Here is a 21,753-nt window from a genome sequence, read left to right as displayed (position 1 = left end):
CCGGGGGCAGAGACCTAGTTCTAGCAACAAGGGGAACCAATTGCTCTTGGGCCAGTTGGGGGCTACGAGAGCCACTTGACCTTTGAAGGATCTGAGTTTGTGCAGAACTTTTAGCAGGAGATTCACCGGAGGAAACAGATAAATCGTCTTCCAGCTATTCCAATCTAGAATCATAGAGTCCGTGGCATAAGCCTGAGGGTCCAGGTTGGGGGCTACGTAACAATCTAGTTTGCGATTGGATTCCGTCGCAAACAGATCCACCTGGAGACCCGGGACTTGAGATAGTATCCACTGGAAAGATCGATTGTCTAGTGACCATTCCGACTCTAGCGGAGTCGTCCGGGAAAGTGCGTCCGCTACCACATTCCGGACTCCTGCTAGATGGACTGCTGACAGGTGACCCTTGTGCAATGCCGCCATGGAGAAAATCTTCAACATGATGTGGTTTATTTGGGCTGATCTGGAGCCTCCTCTGTTGATGCAGTGTACTATGACTGCACTGTTGAGAACCAGTCTGATATGGAGATTCCTGGCTGGATTGAGACGATTTAAAGTGAGGAAGACTGCCATGGCCTCTAGGGCATTGATGTGCATTTGTTGGAAGACCGGTGACCATAACCCTTGGACTTTCTTGTGTTGGGAGTAACCTCCCCACCCTGTTAAGGAGGCGTCTGTGTGAACGACGAGTCTCGGGACCGGATGTTGTAAGGGAACCGACTTGGAAAGATTCTTGATCTTCGTCCAAGGCTGCAGACTTTTTCTCAGGATTGGGGGAAGGCGAGCACGTCTGTCTCGGCATTTTGCGGTTGCTCTGGAACGCCACACTCTGTTTATGTCCTTGAGTTTGGACCTTAGGACGATGTCTGTCACAGAGGTGAACTGTAAGGAACCTAGGATCCTCTCTTGGCTCCTTCTGGAGGTCAACTTTTCCCTGAGAAATTGTTTTGTATTCCTCGCTATCTCCTTCCGTTTGGCTTTGGGGAGGCACAGCGTATGGGAGCACAGGTCCCATTGTAGTCCCAGCCATTGAAACTTGGTCTCCGGGGCCAGGCGGGATTTCTCGAGGTTGACTTGGAATCCCAGTTGTCGAAGGAAGGCGAGGACTTTGTTCGTTGCTATGCGGCAATTCTGGGCATTGTCTGACCAGATTAGCCAACCGTTAGATAGGCCACTACCTGTATCCCCTGAGTTCGAAGCTCTTGAATTACTGTCTCTGCTAGTTTGGTGAAGATTCTGGGTGCTATGTTGAGCCCGAATGGCATCACTTTGAATGCGTAGGCTTGTTTGCCTAGCTTGAAGCCCAGAAAAGGACGAAAATGCCTTGCTATTGGAATGTGATAGTAGGCATCTGTAAGATCGATGGAGGTGGTGACGGCCCCACGGGGAAGTAAGGTCCACACCTGCGAGACGGTAAGCATATGGAATTTGTCGCAACGAATGAAGGAATTTAAACGAGACAGGTCCAGGATTACTCTCCGTTTGTCTGAGCCTTTCTTTGGCACGCTGAACAAGCGCCCTTGAAATCTTAAGCGACGTATGCTTTGGATTGCATTCTTTAGTAGCAGATCTTTTGTGAAGGAACATAGTTCTTCCGTTGGTAGTTGGTAAAAGCTGTTCGGTGGAGGAAGTCCCTGTATCCAGCTCCACCCTAGGCCTTTTGAGATGATGCTGGAAGCCCAATCGCTGAACTTCCAATGGTCCCGAAATTTGTACAATCTCCCTCCTACCTGCAGTTTCTCAATGGTTGGAGGATGATTTGCCTCCTCTGTTTCCGCGGGAAGACTTGCCTCGGTGGTAACCTCTTCCACCACCTCGGCCACGAAAGGCACTCCTGGAACCCCTGTGACGCTGGTAGCCACGGAAAGAGCCCTGAGACTCATACGTGGGGTTAAAGGCGGGGGAGAAGGAAGTCGAGGTGATCTGAGACTGAGGGACCAGAACGTATTGCTCTTGTTGTTGGCCCTTTGAGGTAGAAGGCTGGGGACCTTGAGGAGCAGGTTGGACTGAGACCGGTTGAACCACTTGCAGAGGTTGTCTGAATTGGGAAGATTAGAAGGGCCTCAATCTCTTCCTACCTCGAATTGGGGTACTAGTAGGCTCATACTTACTCTTTGAAACCAGGCCCCACCTAACCTTGAGGTTTTGGTTGGCTCTAGCTGCCTTGCTAAGGACCGAGTTAACTAAGTCCTCTGGGAAAAGATCCGGGCCCCAGACTGGAGCTTTGATGAGCCTATTAGGTTCGTGCCTAATCGTGGCTTCAGATAGAACGTGTCGTCGACAACGGGCCCTGGCGTTTGCAAAATCATAGGCGTCAGCCATAAAGTTTTGTAAAAGCAACTTACTGGGGACCTTAAAGAGGTCCTCCTCGTTGTAAGTGACGACGGTCAATTCAGAAAGGGCAACCGAATTAAGGGATCTGCTGAATCTACACCTCGACTCGAATTCCAATTTAATGAGAGACTCCGGGAGTTTAGGAAGTCGTTCACTGAACTGCTTCGAGGCACAGTCCGGGCTCAACTTACCTAACGAGAAGGTAGCTGGGGCGTTCCGCCAACATTCATTGTCTCCCGGAAAGAGAAGGGAGGTTAAGTCGGTCTCCCTGAGTTGAGGTAAAGGCTTCTCTTCTTTGATAGCCTGAAAGACCGTCTCTATGATCTTGGTCGCACATGGGGTAGGGGTCTGTTCGTCGGCCACAAATATAGTATAAGAACTCTCGTAGGCCGTAATCATTGTGTTCAAGCAGTCCCACTCATTGAACACGCGGACCAAGACAGACTGTGCCTGTTCTTTAGGAAAAATAAAGGTCTCCTTTGGGACCTTATCCAATCGAATTAGAGCCTCTTCCATGAGGCGAGCGTAGCCCGGGAAGGGGAATTCAAGATCCGGCGGGTAGAATTCATAATCCGCAAGAGGCCGGGTACCGAAACCTTCAATTGACAACATACCCTCCGAGAAGGGGGCATGCAATGCTAACCTCCAAGGGTTATTCTTATTGAAAGGAGGAAGCTTGGAGGCGTCGGGGATGGGGAATTGCTGTTGTGGCGATGGCAGCCCCGAGTGCATGAGTCCCTGAACTAGGCTCTCCATGGAAGCTATTCTCTCTTGTGATTGCTGTGTATGAGACGATAGCATCGACTCAAAACGAGCAAACATCTTCTCAGAAAAATCCACCGGGTTAAATGATTCCGCCGGGGGGGGAACAGGTGCCGGAACGGAGACTACTCCGTGAGAGGTTGAGGGCACAGCAATTGGGTCTTGAGAGACTCTGGTGGAGGAAGATTTAACCTTCGAAGATGATGATCTCGAAGACTTGTGGTCTTCGGAAGACTTGTAGGTCTTATATAAAGGCTTACGATGAGCCTTCACCTTGGGGATAACAGTCCGGGGACTGAGATCAGTCCTGGTTGTCCCCGGAAAACCATGAAAAGAAGAGTGTTCAGAAGTAAAGAGAAAGCCGGGCTAGGGAGAGGAATCTTAGCCCGGGAAACACCTGACTCACCCACGTCCCTACCTGCGTCGGGTTCATCCAGAGCCATGGGTTCTACATCGAGGTTGAGGGTAGCGACGTCCTCAGTTAGGGTGCCGCCCGTCTCTTCTTGGTCCGGGGCCAGAAGAAGGGATTCGATCCTCTCAATAATAGGGTCCGCCAACTCTTTGGGGACCGCAGCTGAAGTTTTGGCATGGGGGTAGAGACGGGAACACCATTCCTCAGAGAGGATATAAGGCTGTTTGGCCTTCATGTTGCGGGCGAACCCGCCAATCCAGACCTTGAGGGTAGCCTGAACTGTATCTTTTTCAAGTTGGGAGCTCTGAAAGAGAACAGACTATTAGCGAGGGATATTTGTGCTAAAGAAAAGTGGAGAAGTCCAAGGACTTCGTAGACACGAAGTGAAAGGCATGCGGGAAGTCCAGAGGACTGTGGCCTTAAAAATAATCGTAATTAATGTAAACCATCGAAATTAATCGTAACTCCCTACAAGTCTGTATTAATGTTAAAAGAAAATGCACTCACCGAGTCAGATGTTAGAGTGGAGGTCATTTTATAGCAAACTACACAATTGTTCGGACGCCAAACAGCTAAGTCATCCACTTGGACAGAACAGTGGGCGTGCGAACGACACACGTCATGGCCGCAGGGTTGATGGAGGACAGCGGCACATGCCGTCATCGCACAGCGTACAGTCTGTAAAATAAAAGATACATGAGTATCTTAAAGGAAAGCAAATTAGGGGCCCGGAGCTTAAAATATATATATATCAATATCATGATAAAAATTTTTTATATACATCAAGTATCTTGAAGGAAAGCAAATTAGGGGCCCGGGGGCCCCGGGTGCTTAAATTATATCAATATCATAAAAGATTTTATTACGACTGTATTATGAATGAGAATAAATCAGACCGTAACCGTGATCATATCAAAAGGGGGAAGGGAAGGTCGAGAACTAGGATCGTATATATAAATAAATATATATATGTGACTAATATATAAAGTTAATCCAAGTAACAATACGTAACGTTGGCTCCGGAGGGACAACCAAGGGGCTCAGGACTCATGAACATCCGCCGGAGAAGGCGGAGGGACTAAACAACTCGACCAGATGGTAATGTATAAAAGCTACGTCCGGAGATCCTGTAATGAAAGTCTTTATATATATATCTATATGAGGTCCGTGAGGTGCGGGACACCATAGAGGGGGGAGGGATCTTTAATGGGTCCGTGAAGTGCGGGACCGAGAGGGAGTAGCACGTACAAAATAAAATAATATAACATGACAAGGTACCACGGGCCGAGCAGAAAACTTCCCGTCGACCGTTGGCCAAACGAGCGACGGAAAGAAAACGACTACGACCGGGTAGAGTAGTACAAAAAGTGTAAAATAAAGTACGTTAATGTATAATAATAATAGCAAGCCTCACAGATCAACGGGATCTGCCCGTGCAAAGAGAGCGAAAGACCCCGGGGGGGAAAATAACACAACATAATGACTCTAACTCAACATGGGAGAGAGAGAGGGGAGGTAACCCTGGGTTGGGGGTACCGGGCGGGAGGGAGGCTAGGAGTGGGGCGATAGCAGGTATACCAACCTGCCAGACCCACGATTGATATGATCACACGGAAAGACTAAATAACACTATAATAAACATAACACATGGTAAAATAAGATAGGAAGGCATGCTGGATGATAAAAATAATAAAATAATAAAAATAACGATACATCAATCGTAAAACAAACGAGGGGACGAACATGAGACGGGAGAAACCAAGCCTAACAGCGCGGGGAGTTAGGCAGGGCTACCAACATAACACAGAGTCAGTGAAGTGCCGACAAAATGAAAAACTAATATCTGACTCATGAAAGTCCCTCGAGCTAACGCAAGAAAAACGAATGACGTTAATAATGAGAAGCATGTCCGTGGCGTGCGAACGTAAAACAAAATTAATGGAAATAGAAACGCCCGAAGGCGACCAGGCATGCCAACCTAACGAGAATACGCTAACGTATATGGTAATAACTGTTATCGTAATAACAGGACATCAATATAATATAATAACACGGTGTGTGAACCGTGGATACCCAGAAAGTTCATAACGAGAAACAATCAGTATGGAAGACTCATTGTAAAGCGTTCAGAACGACGAGAGAGAGATAGGAGGAGGCCGAGCGCCATGAAAGACCCGACACGGGGTCGTGAAATATAAAACTGTCATAATATAAGCAAAAAAGGGCAAGGCCCCCTCCAAAATCTCAAAACTCATAGATCTGGTACTTAACTTAGATGGGGTGACGGTAGAGTCCGACATCCTGAGGTAAATCCAGGTAAACCAGCGAAAATCACACACCGAGGCAAAATACGTATGGATAGCGCGTGCTATGAAAAGGAGTGATGTCACTGGCGTGGGATCGCTAGTAGTGGTAGGATATTGAACGGCGCCTCGCTGTTCGGGGATATTGACAGGAGATATCTAAATGGTGCGAGACCTCTGGTTGTGATTTATTCCCGCCCCAGTATTATACCGACACCTTATTAAGGTGAGCGAGCTGGGTTCAACCTAGCATTCCTATACAATTTTTTCTCTGGTAAATTCATAGCAGTTTTTACATTAGAAATGATGTAAAAGGAGCATTTCACTAGGCGGAGCCCAGAAAACAGAATTATAATTATGTAATTCATCTAAGAATGATCACAAATAGTAAGAACCACTGACCCCTAAAGGGAAGTGTTCTCCACAGAGAAGCTGAAAAGTTGAAAATACAATTAGATTTCATTAAAATAATTGAGACAAATAAACGGAATAGCAACCCAACCCGCAACGGGAAAGGAGCTTCCGTAATAGTACGTAGTAGTAGTAAGGGGTGAACGAGTAGAGAGAGAGAGACCGTAGTCAAATTAAACTCCCACATTCCCTTCGCTGAGAATCCAAGTTCCCCGTAGGAAAGGAAGAACAGCAAAGATAATAGATGAATGAAGAAAGTCCAGCGATGACGATTCCCCACGGCAGCCGAGTTAACGAAAAAGCCGAAGGAAAACCGATGGACCAAGAGGGAGAGGCCGTACCCCATGACGTGCAACCGTGGTGGCCTTGCACTACGCAGGTGTCGTTGTCGTACATTACACACACAGCACAACACTGAAAAGAAAACTTACTACATTTCTATACACAAATATATACATAAACATAAAGAATGTTTATATATATATTACAAGTATAAGAAAAAGTAAATAAAAAGACAAAAAGCATTAATGGCTGTCAAAGAGGCGAGGGTGAAAGCGAACACGTCCGATCACCACCCGAGCCAAAGTAAAAGTGAGCTCACCACACAGGTATGTGAGGGGGGGGGGGGGTTAGCAAGCTACCCCTCCCTACCCCCCCCCCAAACTAGCGATGGGGGTAGTAAACCCTCATTAAAATTCTAATGGCTCGTCATTTCAGCTATGCCGAAAGTAATACCCATATTAAATAGCGTGGTTTGTATTTCAGTTACGGAACAAAGAAAATTTGAAAGAATTGTGGCCAACTCTTAGTCTTAAAATTAATTTCAGCTCTGAAAATAGGGTTGTGGTGACCTGTTGGTAACGTCCTTGTCTAGTGATTGCTAGAGGGGGGTTTGATTTCCGCTCAAACTCATTAGTTCATTTGGTCACTGCAACCTCATCATCCTTGTTAGCTAAGGGTGGGGGTTTGGGGGAGTCTATAGGTCTACCTGCTGAGTCATCAGCAACCATTGCCTGGCCTTCCCTGGTCCTAGCTTGGCTAGAGAGAGGGCTTGGGTGCTGATCATATATATGGTCAGTCTGTGGGGCTTTGTCCTGCTTGCTAAGATAATGTCACTGTCCCTTGCCTCTGCTATTTATGAGTGGCCTTTAAACCTTTAAAAGAGATCTTACTGTATAATTCTATTATCCCTAAAGCCTACTTTAGTGTAGATTATTGTATGTATTATCTTACATATATATATACCCTTTACATCTCATAAGTTTTGTATATTACAAATACAACCACACGAGAGTCACGCTGTCAGTACTCCATGCATATGCATGGTCTATCTTCTCACTTCTCTTGACACAAGCTGTTCACCTTGCAGAGCACCAACATAATTACCCATCGCTCTCTGGAAATAAAAGCAGTCTACGGCTCAGGATTTTATTTCTCTATCCCCGCAATAATCTGTCTTCATCTACAAGATGAAGAGTATTAAACACTAAAGCAAAAAACAATATTGACAAATAGGCTATAAAAAAAATGGGGGGTAAATAGGGAGAGGAACATGTGTGATACAAGCGTATAGCCTAAACCTCCATAATCGGGTAAAATGCCAACCTGGTCAGGAAGACTAAATTGCTCTAAACAATAACTAGCCCTCCAAAATCGGGTATAATGCCGATGTGGTCAGGTAGTACCATGACTAAGGATAACATCCTATATAAAGTAAAACATGTTCCAATTCCCCACATAATACTCAATAGGAACATCCTAACCTAGATATAAGATATGTATATCGAAGGAGAGGCTCACTGGTGTAGGCCATCTTCCGAAGCCGCATACTGCCCGGTCGGGTAGGCTAACCAAATGAACGCCAAAATAGCCTAATTAATACTCAAACGTTAAAAAACTTCAATAACCATGCTAAACACTGTACTGTATAAGATGTCTAGAGCTAAATAAACCCGACTACAATTAGTATGAGGAACTAATTGAAAGTCGTAAACAACATGAAGCTCTCGGAGATAGCGACACCAAAATGGCTGCCGAATATGCCCTTGAGGGAAGCATCACACAATGCTGCTGAGACTAAAATTAACAATATTATTAATTTTACGTGTGTCGCTACCTAGAATTATCAAAACAGATAATTACAATACTTAACTTGGGAGTAGGGTTCTCCAAAACGTCAGATCTTCAAAGACACAGTCACAAAAAGGCCATTGAAAACAAACGCGTGTGGATATCACGGTGCTAGAAGAGGAATGATGGGAGAAGAGTGGGTAGTCGTAGTGGTGGTGGTGGTGGGGGGGGGGGCAGTAGCCGTAGTAGCGGACAGTAGTCGGATGTAGAACAGCACCTCGTAGTATCGGGGGATATTGAGGAAGGAGAAGACTAATTGGTAAGGGACCTCTGGTAGTGGTTCTAACACGCCCTAGTTTCTATACCGACACCCTATAAGGGTGAGCGAGCTGGGTATATTCCTGGCATTCCTTGCAACTTTTTCCCTGGTATATCTAGCAGTATTTATACCTTAGAAATGGTGCTATATGGAGCATTTCACAGAGTGACACAGGATGAGCCCAGAAATAGATTTTTTTCTTTGTCAAAATCCCTTTTCTGCAACATAGGGTACCTTGAGTAACATGTTTAATGACATTGCAAATACCCTTCCTATAGTGAAGGACATTTCCTAAGGAAGATAACTTAAAATACCTGTGAATAATTTTTCTTCATTCTTCTTTCCTTCAGTATTTTGGTCTAGCCCCCAATATTATAGTTATCCCTGAAACATTTGCTCCCACACTTTATGTTTCCTTTACTGAAACACGGGTAGACTGTGCTAATTCAAATTGTTGACAATACTGTAAGCCATGTTCGTGACGTCACTGCATAGGAAAGCCAAACAAAATCCTTACGCTGGCATACGATGGTTCTTTCCTTAAACTACATGTTGAGATAAATCATTTCGCGAGTTTTAAATCTAACGTTAGTACTGCTGACTTATAAACAGCTTATTTTATCTCTCAGTACCTATTAAGGTCTGATTAATTTTAAGATGTATGCCCATCACACCAGTGCATTACTAATTGCTCATTTAAGTTATTGATTTTTAGTAAGCCAGAATAGTTAAGATTACTAGGTATGTATATTCCCTTAGAGATGCAAGATTTTTCTTCATATTTTGCACAAAATTCTTCCTACTCACTCCTTACAACATTACATTGCCCTGCCCTAAAGTCCCGATATGGCACCTCAACTAGGTTATCCTACACCCAATAACCCACACCTGTTTGGAAGCTGAATCCAGGTGAGCCCACACGACCTAAGGGTCGCCCCATTCGTGCAAAAGCCATGGTTGTGACCGGCTGACCGACCTGGTCAGTCAATTTGCATTGCTCTGGCGCACTCCCACTCGACTCCCACTAAACAGAGGACATAGGAGCACCGGTATCCTGTCAGCTGGAGAGAGAAAAGAAAAAGATCCTGGTAACTATGCCAGCGATACCCGATCTGCCAAGAAGCAAGGACTCCAGGGGTGGGCCAGAGGACGAAAGGTGCAGCAAACAAGCTGTAACAGCCATTCATCATTGTCATGAGACACCTAGACCAACGTAAAGTTAAGTAAAATGGTATCATGTGGATTTTATTTTTTGAATTTAATATCTAGGGATGAGTGACATATAGTCAGAAACTAACTAAAAAGCAATTGTACCAACTATTCCTCTGAAAATATGAAAATTGCATTGTAAACAATGTAGATATTGTGAGAACCCAGAGGTATGGCGAGTTTCTGGATCATCGGTCTCAAATTCCCCCACCCCATAGGACAGGTGCCTGGTGATTCCAGGTAGAGACAAAAATCTGGTTTTCTGTTTAAAAGTCTAAAAATTCACACTTCATAGATATAAGCAAGGTGAACTCAAGGTAAGATTCGTCAAATTAATAAGTTTATTTTATTATTAACTTAAAAGTTTTCTTCCCATGAAAACAAGCATCTGTTATAAAATAAATGAGTAATACATGAAAGTAGAAAAAAGAAAGACCTATATAAAATCCAACGAAAAGGGTAAATAGGGTAGCCTAGCTTAAAATATTCACATATTACCAGAAAATTAGAAACAGTAAGCTACTCAAATAGTTGATATAATAATAAAAGAGTACTTATTTCCTTAAGAGTAGGCCAACAAAAATAATGAAAGACTAACCACAAATTTTTTTTTAAAAGAAACACTTGCGGATGATTAAAATTGTTATCAGAGCTAAATATTTAAAATTTATAAGGAAAATTGAGGATTTAGGATATTACTCATGGCTGTGGGGTCTTCACTTCTTAGGATTGGATTAATGAATTTGGCATGCACTGAAGTCTGGGAAGCCAAGCAGCACCTAGGTGCAACTGGAGAAATTTTCCACATGCTTTTTAAAGTAAAACTTCAGATGTTGGACAACAAGATGGAAGACAGGAAGCCAGAATGGAGGCAAAGTAACGGGATAAAGAGCGAGTGCAGCTAGGGGTAAAAGAGAGTCACTACAAACACTCATAAGTAATGCCTACAGTGTACCATGTGAGATGCATCCACAGCCTAAATCCTTTAAGGGATCCACTTCTTTATGCAGCAAGACAATTATCTTTCCACGAGATGTTCATATAGCCATTCATTTCCAATTTACATGTATGACTAATTGTAGTTATGATCTGATTAAAGTATGGACACAGACACCTCTAAAAAAGAAAATTGAAGCCAATATGTACTTACTCTTAATAGCTGACCACAACCTAATCGATCTTGTGTATGCAGATGAATAGCCTCCTCTCACTCTTCCTAAAATGACATGTTCAACCCTGTAGTTGGGTGATGAAGATGAAATTGGATCAATGGATGCAGATACAGGGAGAGTTGCTGCAGAGTGGAAAGTAGCAACAGATTCGGAAGGCGTTACTGTTCCACCATACAAACTTTCAGCACTTCCTTCACCACTTACACCACCAGCCACATCAACCTATAATCAAAATTTTGAATAAAAAAGATTACCTAGAAAAGATAATAAAAGCTAAGAGTATTGAAAATGTAAGATTTTAGTTTTTAGGTTATCAAAGTCCCCCACAAAACAACAGTTATATACTTTGAGAAGGAGTAATAAATGATGATCTTGAAGTGAAAGGGAACAGTGATTCTCAAGTTTTGTGATGGTTTTTAAATACAAAAATGGAAAAAAAATCAATATTCACAAAACATTCATTATTCTATAATGTTTGAAAGAGTAGTTTTGGTTAACAAATTAAAAAATAAGAGGATTAGGAATGGATTTGTATGACTTTATCTCCCATAACTCACCAACAACCACTACAATATGCTACTATTAGTGACCATGATGCTCAAAATACTAATCATTGTTTTATTCCAATTAGAGGAGGGGAGGGTGGTGGGATCGAAAATACGTTGGATCAGTAATGAAATAGATTTCATTTTAAAAATGTTATTTTCATTAGTAAAATAAAGTTTTGAATATACTTACCCGATGATCATGTAGCTGTCAACTCTGTTGCCCGACAGAAATCTACGGTCGGGATACGCCAGCGATCGCTATACAGGTGGGGGTGTACACAACAGCGCCATCTGTGAGCAGGTACTCAAGTACTTCTTGTCAACAAGAACTCAATTTTCTCCTCGGTCCACTGGTTCTCTATGGGGAGGAAGGGCGGGTCCTTAAATTCATGATCATCGGGTAAGTATATTCAAAAATTTATTTTACTAATGAAAATAACATTTTTCAATATTAATCTTACCCGATGATCATGTAGCTGATTCACACCCAGGGTGGTGGGTGGAGACCAGCATACATGTTAACAAAGAAGCTAAGTATCCCGTATTTCATTTTATTAGTTATTCAAAAATAACATAAAATAAATAAGTACCTGGTAAGGAAGACGACTTGAACCATTACTCTGCCTTTATTAAGTACGTCTTCCTTACTGAGCGTAGCGGTCCTCTTAGGATGCTGAACGACTCTTAGGTGCTGAAGTATAAAGGGCTGCAACCCATACTAAAGGACCTCATCACAACCTCTAACCTCGGCGCTTCTCGAGAAAGAATTGACCACCCGCCAAATCAACAAGGATGCGGAAGGCTTCTTAGCCGACCGTACAACCCATAAAAAGTATTCAAGAGAAAGGTTAAAAAGGTTATGGGATTATGGGAATGTAGTGGCTGAGCCCTCACCTACTACTGCACTCGCTGCTACGAATGGTCCCAGGGTGTAGCAGTTCTCGTAAAGAGACTGGACATCTTTGAGATAGAATGATGCGAACACTGACTTGCTTCTCCAATAGGTTGCATCCATAACACTCTGCAGAGAACGGTTCTGTTTGAAGGCCACTGAAGTAGCTATAGCTCTCACTTCATGTGTCCTTACCTTCAGCAAAGCAAGGTCTTCTTCCTTCAGATGAGAATGTGCTTCCCTAATCAGAAGCCTGATGTAGTAAGAAACTGAGTTCTTAGACATTGGAAGAGAAGGCTTCTTGATAGCACACCATAAGGCTTCTGATTGTCCTCGTAAAGGTTTTGACCTTTTTAGATAGTACCCAAGAGCTCTAACTGGGCAAAGTACTCTCTCCAGTTCGTTCCCCACCAAGTTGGACAGGCTTGGGATCTCGAACGACTTAGGCCAAGGACGTGAAGGAAGCTCGTTTTTAGCAAAAAACCGAGCTGCAAGGAACATGTAGCCGTTTCAGATGTGAAAACTATGTTCCTACTGAAGGCGTGGATCTCACTTACTCTTTTAGCTGTTGCCAAGCACACGAGGAAAAGAGTTATTAATGTGAGGTCCTTAAAAGAGGCTGATTGGAGAGGTTCAAATCTTGATGACATAAGGAACCTTAGGACCACGTCTAGATTCCAGCCTGGAGTGGACAACCGACGTTCCTTTGAGGTCTCAAAAGACCTAAGGAGGTCCTGTAGATCTTTGTTGGTGGAAAGATCCAAGCCTCTGTGGCGGAAAACCGCTGCCAACATACTTCTGTAACCCTTGATCGTAGGAGCTGAAAGGGATCTTACGTTCCTTAGATGTAACAGGAAGTCAGCAATCTGGGTTACAGTGGTACTGGTTGAGGAAACTGCATTGGCCTTGCACCAGCTTCGGAAGACTTCCCATTTAGACTGATAGACTCTGAGAGTGGATGTCCTCCTTGCTCTGGCAATCGCTCTGGCTGCCTCCTTCGAAAAGCCTCTAGCTCTTGAGAGTCTTTCGATAGTCTGAAGGCAGTCAGACGAAGAGCGTGGAGGTTTGGGTGTACCTTCTTTACGTGAGGTTGACGTAGAAGGTCCACTCTTAGAGGAAGAGTCCTGGGAATGTCGACCAGCCATTGCAGTACCTCTGTGAACCATTCTCTCGCGGGCCAGAGGGGAGCAACCAACGTCAGCCGTGTCCCTTTGTGAGAGGCGAACTTCTGAAGTACCCTGTTGACAATCTTGAACGGCGGGAATGCATACAGGTCGAGATGGGACCAATCCAGCAGAAAAGCATCCACGTGAACTGCTGCTGGGTCTGGAATCGGAGAACAATACAACGGGAGCCTCTAGGTCATCGAGGTAGCGAACAGATCTATGGTTGGCTGACCCCACAGGGCCCAAAGTCTGCTGCAAACATTCTTGTGAAGGGTCCACTCTGTGGGGATGACCTGACCCTTCCGGCCGAGGCGATCTGCCATGACATTCATATCGCCCTGAATGAACCTCGTTACCAGCGTGAGCTTTCGATCTTTTGACCAGATGAGGAGGTCCCTTGCGATCTAGAACAACTTCCTCGAATGAGTCCCTCCCTGCTTGGAGATGTAAGCCAAGGCTGTGGTGTTGTCTGAGTCCACCTCCACCACCTTGTTTAGCTGGAGGGACTTGAAGTTTATCAAGGCCAGATGAACCGCCAACAACTCCTTGCAATTGATGTGAAGTGTCCTTTGCTCCTGATTCCATGTTCCCGAGCATTCCTGTCCGTCCAATGTCGCACCCCAGCCCGTGTCTGATGCGTCCGAGAAGAGACGGCGGTCGGGGTTCTGAACAGCCAAAGGTAGACCTTCCTTGAGAAGAAAGCTGTTCTTCCACCACGTTAGAGTAGACCTCATCTCTTCGGAAACAGGAACTGAGACCGTCTCTAGCGTCATGTCCTTTATCCAGTGAGCAGCTAGATGATACTGAAGGGGGCGGAGGTGGAGTCTCCCTAACTCGATGAACAGGGCCAGCGATGAAAGTGTCCCTGTTAGACTCATCCACTGCCTGACTGAGCATCGGTTCCTTCTCAGCATGCTCTGGATGCATTCTAGGGCTTGGTTGATCCTTGGGGCCGACGGAAAAGCCCGAAAAGCTCGACTCTGAATCTCCATACCCAGGTAGACAATGGTCTGGGATGGGACGAGCTGGGACTTCTCTAAATTGACCAGGAGGCCCAGTTCCTTGGTCAGATCCATAGTCCATCTGAGATTCTCCAGACAGCGACGACTTGTGGGAGCTCTTAAAAGCCAGTCGTCTGACGGAGCCGGAAACAAGATCATGGTACTGCTGCACAGTCTGTGAACTGTCAACCATCGGGAAGCGAGGAAGTACAGCGACAACCCGAAACTGTCTAGACTGTCTGGGTAGTACAGACAACTCCTTATCGGGTTGCTGAGGTTGCCGCACTGCGTCACAACAAGTCACCTCTGCTGGTTGTTGAACGTCTTCCCAGTGACACACTGACTCCGTAAAAAAAAATCCTCTATCAAGGACTAAGCTTGGACTGCATGTCTTGCAACAAAGCTCAAGGTCTATGGGAGCAGGTGTGGCAACAGACGGGGTTAGCGACTGAAGCGGAACCATTTACCCTCCCTGGAAGCATGTTATGCTTAAATAAAAGTCCATAGGAGGCTAAGCAGCTTAAGGCTCCTCTCCAAATGACAGAGTCCTCAAGGGAATATCAGAAGGAGGGAGAACAGCACTTTCTCATCTACAGGAACCATATCCGAGAAAAGCTAAGTTCTCTCAGTGAGGGTTTCACTGGTGCAAAAGCAGCAGACCAGAAGGCAACGTTATGAAACTGCTTGACAGTCTGTGAACTGTCAAAAACTGAACTGTCAACCACAACAGGAGCGTGAGGACATACAGCACTGGTGTATAAGTAGCAGACCAGAAGGCAACGTCATGTAACTGCATGACAGTTTGTGAGTTGGCAACAACCAAAGATGTGTGGGGAAGCCTCAACTCCTGCCTGACTAGTTTGCTGCTGGCGAGTGGCGGTAACCACAGTGTGTTGCGGAGGCTGACACACCGTGTCAAAACACTGCAGCTTGTGGTAGCTCCCGCACGGCAACGGAGTGCTCTGTGTGTGGGAGTCATCATACATCTGGCAGGGTTGACTGTGCATGGGTGGAGGAGCTCTCACAACAAGAGTGTGAGAGCAGGAAGCCATGCCGGGCGCACAACCGTGGGAGGTGTAGGCCCACGGGTGCATCGTCAACCTTCTCCGCAGTCGGAGTGTGGGAGCTGGCAACAACAAAAGCAGAGTGCTGGTGTGTGGGAGGGGCTGCGGTGGGTTGAGGAGCATGCGGTATGGTATGCAGAGCATGCTGTAAGGTATGCAGAGCATGCTGTAAGGTATGCAGAGCATGCTGTAAGGTATGCAGAGCATGCTGTAAGGAATGCAGAGCATGCTGTAAGGTATGCAGAGCATGCTGTAAGGTATGCAGAGCATGCTGTAAGGTATGCAGAGCATGCTGTAAGGTATGCAGAGCATGCTGCATGGGCTGCGGAGAAAGCCGCATAGTGCTGGAACCCGGCAGCTCTACAGAACCTTCCCACTGCTGATGCGGTAGCTCACGCATGTTAGCAGATGGTGCAGCAAGAACATGCGTCTGGCAGGGTGGACTGCACATCGGTGGTGGAGCTCTCACAGGTGGAGGGTGGGAGCAGGCAGCCGCAGTATCTGCTGAGCGCACAACCTCGGCGGGTTGTAGGTAAACAGGCTGCATTGTCAACCTTCCAGCATGATACTCCTGCATGAAGGAGCAAGCTGAGACTGTATAGTCTGCAGCATGGACCACTAGGGTCTATGAAAGACAACAACAAACGGAGCTACTGTCCGTTGTGACTGAGGGTCTAAAACAGCTGGTGCGGCAACAGACGGAGTTACTGCCTGTTGCGGTACCACCTAGCCTCTCTTAGGAGGTGTGCAGTTGTCGTACTACAGCGAGTCCGAACTGACCCAGTGGCTACACCTAGGCCGTTGGACTTGCGCGGAAGGGACCGACTTGCACTTAAAAGCTGCAAGATTTGGTCCATGGTTTCTGCGAGAAACCTCTTCCGCAGACGAGGAATAAATGGGCTCTCTCGTCTTTGTGTGGGTGGGGTGATCACGTCGGCAACGTGTGTAGATACACCCGAAACCACGGAGGGAAACGTCTGTTCGTCGATCAAGGCCTGAGGAACCCATAAGTCCTTCGACATTACTTCTCCCCTGGGCTTGGGAGCTTGTAAGAGGTATCGGACTAGGTGAACAACTGGCACGAACAGACGAACCCTCGAACGCAACACTGTAACACTTTGCGCATATCACTTTATCACTTTTGATTTTCTGTTTGCACTTATTTCACTGAACTCGAAACTTTAAGTGGTTTGTACCTGAAACACGCAATCCTATCCTTCATTAAAAGGTAGTAATTGCGAAAACAGTATTACAATGTAACAGAAAAACATAATGAAAGATAAAGAATTCAGTGGCTGGAAAAGAGACTAAACACTAGATCAAATAAACTACGTTTAAAATCTCTCACCGCATAAAGCCTGGGAACAAGAATAAAACTCTAGAAACGTTTTACCTTCTTCCCCTCTATCGACTAGGGAGAAGAGCAAAAAAAACGAGAACAACGTTACCCGCTTGAACGAAACGTTTATCCTCCTCTCTCTCCCTCCGTCTCTATCTCTCTCTCTCTCTCTCTCTTGACTTAGAACCTGAGAGATGAGCCCAATTATATATATCGTTAAAACATATTATTTGTTAAAGGAAAAAAACTGAAAGGTTTCCCAAATAAAAAGTTCCTTTATTAGAATTGAAACCATTTAAGCTAAGAAAAATGAACGAAACGCTAGAATCGGTTTACTCTTACTGCAACGTGAAACCGTGAATACTCTCTCTCTCTATCGTAACGATAGAGCGCAAGTTGAATGTTCTGAACGTCAACAACTGCGGAGACTAAACAAAACGTTAGTTCAACTTTGAAAACAGTACGAGACTTATCAAAGAAATTCTTTCAAAAACATTAAAATTAAAATAGCATAAATTCTTAACAGGAAAAACGATATGACGAGCTCAATGTTAATTAACTTCGGTTCCAAGTAAGGACCGCCTACTATTAGGAAAGGTCGCATATAAACAAACATAAAAAAAAAAAAAGGAAAGTTAATCGAAGAGGCCTATAAATGGCGGAGAGATATAAAATAAAAAGTGAAAGAGAGTCTATACTCTCTTCGACACCAACACTTCCGTCTAAGGGAAGGGTCGGCCATTTAAAAGTGAAAGAGAGTCCATACTCTCTTCGTCACCATAATTAATTCAAATTAATTCCAAAAGCTTGCTAAGCTAAAGATAAAGCTTCCTGAATAGCGAAGGCTAAACTCTAGAGCAAATACATCACCAAATCGTGAACAATAACTCCAGAATCAACAGCGTATCCAAGTAGGTCTAGCCGGAGGCACGACAGAGGAAAAATTGCGTTCTTGTTGACAAGAAGTACTTGAGTACCTGCTCACAGATGGCGCTGTTGTGTACACCCCCACCTGTATAGCGATCGCTGGCGTATCCCGACCGTAGATTTCTGTCGGGCAACAGAGTTGACAGCTACATGATCATCGGGTAAGATTAATATTGAAAAATTCTTATTTACTTAAATAGTCTTAACCCACATTCATTGTGCTGATTCTCGCATTAACCTGACGGTGCATAGCAGTAATCAATTACGGATGGCTGTAGGAATTAAGAGTACAGTATTAATGCATTAAAAAGATTATCACCAACATGAAACCAGATGAGGAATAGGCAGCAGAATGTTTCTAATAAAGTCAACGATGACATAGGCAACCACTGTTGTAGGGCATGCCTATACATCTTAGTAAGTTCTTGTATAGAGAATAAGAGTCAGTTTAAGTTACTCATGAATTATACCCTGTAATTTCAACATAACATAACCAAATCCTTATCAAGTAAATTGTGCATTTCATTTAAGGAAAACCCTGCTAAAGTAATGACAGGGCATGCTATATGAATAACAAGTAGAAAGACTTAGTGTTGAAACATGTAAAAAGTAAACTAAAGAGGTAGAACTCTTTAACACGAAGAGAACAATGTAGTGTCTGATCAAAGACTTTTTATCAATGAACTGGTGAGATGAAGAAAAAAAATAGTTAAGTTCAAATAAGCAATGAGTGCCGTCTATCATCAAGATCCTTTGATGAACGAACTGAGCAGATGAATCAGCACACTCAATAAATAAGATGAACCAGCACATATATCAAGAGAAAAGAGCTTAAGAATAAACTGAAGTAGGTACACAAGTAACGGAAGTGATGGATGATCAATGGTTAAGTACCCAATTCTGAGTTGGCATTGTTAAATTGAAAACCAAAATAAGAAAAGGGTGAATTATTTAAACAGTACATAATTAAGTAGAAATTAAATTTTCTCATTAGCCTCTACTTGATTAGATGAAGAAGAGTTAGCAACATGAAATATAAGTTGTAGTACAACCATTTTTTTATCTCTCGTAATGTCAATTAGCCTCTACTTGATTAGATGAAGAAGAGTTAGCAACATGAAATATAAGTTGGAGTACAACCATTTTTTTATCTCTCGTAATGTCAATTTACCTATGTTAAAATGGGGGGAAGAAAACAGGATGATCATCTTTCAAAGTGAAACAGATTAGATTTGACTTCAAATAACTATACTGTATTAAGCTAAGAGCTTTTGCTCAGAGAGTTTATGCTTCAACAGAAAAAGAAAACAATTTGACAATGAAAAACCCTTTCTAGTACAACCCCCTTACAGGGTGGGGTACCCTTAAATCTGTACTCTTTGGTGTAGACTTAACAGTTTCTCCTTTACTTAAACCTGATGGACCTCACTAAATGTACAAAGGAAGAGAAAACTATTTTGGTCGATATGTTTGACAGTGTACAGATTAATGAGAATCTAAATCTTCTCATTTCTGTTTTCCTGAGGCTAAAGAGTTTAGATTCTGTTTTCCTTAGTATTGATAATGTTTCTTTAAATATGTATGACTCTTTCAAAATTTTAGGCGTGATTCTTGACAGCAAATTTACTTTTGAGAAACATATAAGGTCTGTGTCTTTTTCAATTGCACAAAAAATTGGCTTATTGAGAAAGTCTTTTAAGATACAGTGATACCTCGGTAGTCGAACGACTCTATACTCGAACAATTCGGAGTTCGACCAAAATTTTCGAGAAATTTTTGCTGCGGTGCTCGACCAAAAATTCGGTACTCGACCAGCCGAACACGTGACGACCGCATGGGCTTTGTGATGATCGCGCCATCTCGGCCACTCTCGCTTGTTCGGGAAGCATCAGTTCTCTCGAGAGCGTCACTCAGACAACGCGCGATCAGCATTCGTTGTGATTTAGTGATTTTCAGTGCTTTTAATTGCTTTTTTAGCTTTCATAATGAGTCCCAAGAAAGTAATGAGTGTTAAGGGGAAGGAGAAGAGGAAAACAGTGCGAACAACGATCGAGTTGAAGAAGGAAATTATAGCGAAATATGAGAATGGTGTACGAGTGTCCGATTTAGCGGTAGAATACGGAATGGCGAAGTCGACCATTTCTACGTTTTTAAAGCATAAAGAAATGATTAAGAAGGCGAATGTTGCAACGGGAGTTACGGCGGTAACTAAGCAAAGGCCACAAGTGATTGAGGAGATGGAAAAGTTGCTTTTAATATTTATTAAAGAAAAACAGTTGGCCGGGGAAAGTGTTAGTGAAGCGTTCATTTGTGAAAAAGCGTTGCATATCTATGAAGAATTAGTGAAGAAAAGTCCGAGTACCAGTGAAAGTGATTCATTTACATTTAAAGCGAGCAGGGGTTGGTTTGAAAAGTTTCGTAATAGAACAGGTATTCATCGTGTTACTAGGCATGGGGAGGCAGCTAGTTCGGATCAAATTGCAGCCGATAAATACGTGGGGGAATTCGATCGGTACATAAATGAACAAAATTTGATCGCACAACAAGTCTTTAATTGTGATGAGACTGGGTTATTTTGGAAGAAAATGCCAGCCAATACGTACATTACCAAGGACGAGACGAAGATGCCAGGTCACAAGCCAATGAAAGATAGGCTAACATTGTTGCTGTGTGCAAATGCAAGTGGCGATTGCAAGATCAAACCCTTGTTAGTGTACCACTCGGACAACCCCCGGGTGTTCAAACGAAATAATATTTGTAAAAGTGCACTACCAGTTATGTGGCGCTCGAACACTAAATCTTGGGTCACAAGACAATTCTTTACTGAGTGGATAAACGAAGTGTTTGCCCCCCAGGTTAAGGCTTACCTCATTGAAAAGAGCTTGCCAATGAAATGTCTTCTGGTTATGGACAATGCTCCTGCACATCCTCCAGGTCTCGAGGATGACTTGAAAGAAGAATACAGCTTTATCAAAATCAAATTCTTGCCCCCCAATACTACTCCCATACTCCAGCCCATGGACCAACAGGTCATTTCAAACTTCAAAAAACTCTATACCAAGGCCCTTTTCAGAAAGTGTTTTGAAGTGACCAGTGACACGAAGTTGACCCTAAAGGAATTCTGGAAGGAACACTTCAGCATCCTCAACTCTGTTAACATGATTGACCAAGCTTGGCGAGGTGTGACCTATAGGACATTGAACTCTGCCTGGCGTAAGCTGTGGCCATCATGTGTCACAGAGAGGGAGTTTGAAGGTTTCCAACCAGAGGCGGGTCCAAGCACTGCTACCCCTGTAATTTCTGATGACACTGATGTCGTTGAGGAAATTGTTGTCATGGGCAGGAGTTTGGGGCTTGAGGTCGACAAGGATGATATTGATGAGCTTGTAGAAAGCCATTCTACCGAGTTGACTGTGGAGGAATTGTTGCACCTGCAACAACAACAGCAGCAGGATCTGATTGTGGAGCAGGAATCTTCAGAAGAGGATGAGGTAAGGGAGGATGTTCCAAGTTCTCTCATCAATGAAATTTGTTCCAAGTGGGCAGATGTGCAGGCTTTTGCTGAAAAATACCACCCAGAAATTGCAGTAGCAAACCGGGCAGTGCATATGTTTAATGATAGTGTCATGTATCATTTTCGAAGAATACTGCAGAGGAGGAAGAAACAATTAACAATAGACCAGTTTTTCACAAAAGAAAAGAAAGCTGCTACATCAAAGCCTGTTTCTCCTCCAAAGAAGAGACAAAGAAGAGAAGAAACCCCTGAAATAGATCTGCCCACCCTTTCATTGGAGAGAGAAACAACTCCTGAAGGAGAACTACCCCGC

General features: G+C 44.0%; 1 protein-coding gene across 1 annotated transcript in view; it reads right to left on the bottom strand.

Moving 5' to 3' along the window:
- Ent3 (equilibrative nucleoside transporter 3) overlaps positions 1-21,753 on the bottom strand; it is a 119,690-nt gene that overhangs the window by 29,597 nt on the left and 68,340 nt on the right. Inside the window, exon 9 of the mRNA XM_068390420.1 lies at positions 10,968-11,211. Coding sequence (XP_068246521.1) covers positions 10,968-11,211 — 244 coding nt within the window. The remainder of the gene's footprint in view (positions 1-10,967; positions 11,212-21,753) is intronic.

This window comes from Palaemon carinicauda, chromosome 1 (genome assembly GCF_036898095.1).
Source record: "Palaemon carinicauda isolate YSFRI2023 chromosome 1, ASM3689809v2, whole genome shotgun sequence".
Lineage (NCBI taxonomy): Eukaryota > Metazoa > Arthropoda > Malacostraca > Decapoda > Palaemonidae > Palaemon > Palaemon carinicauda.
Note: the sequence above shows the minus strand (reverse complement) of the source record. Positions and strands in the feature narration are given on the sequence as shown.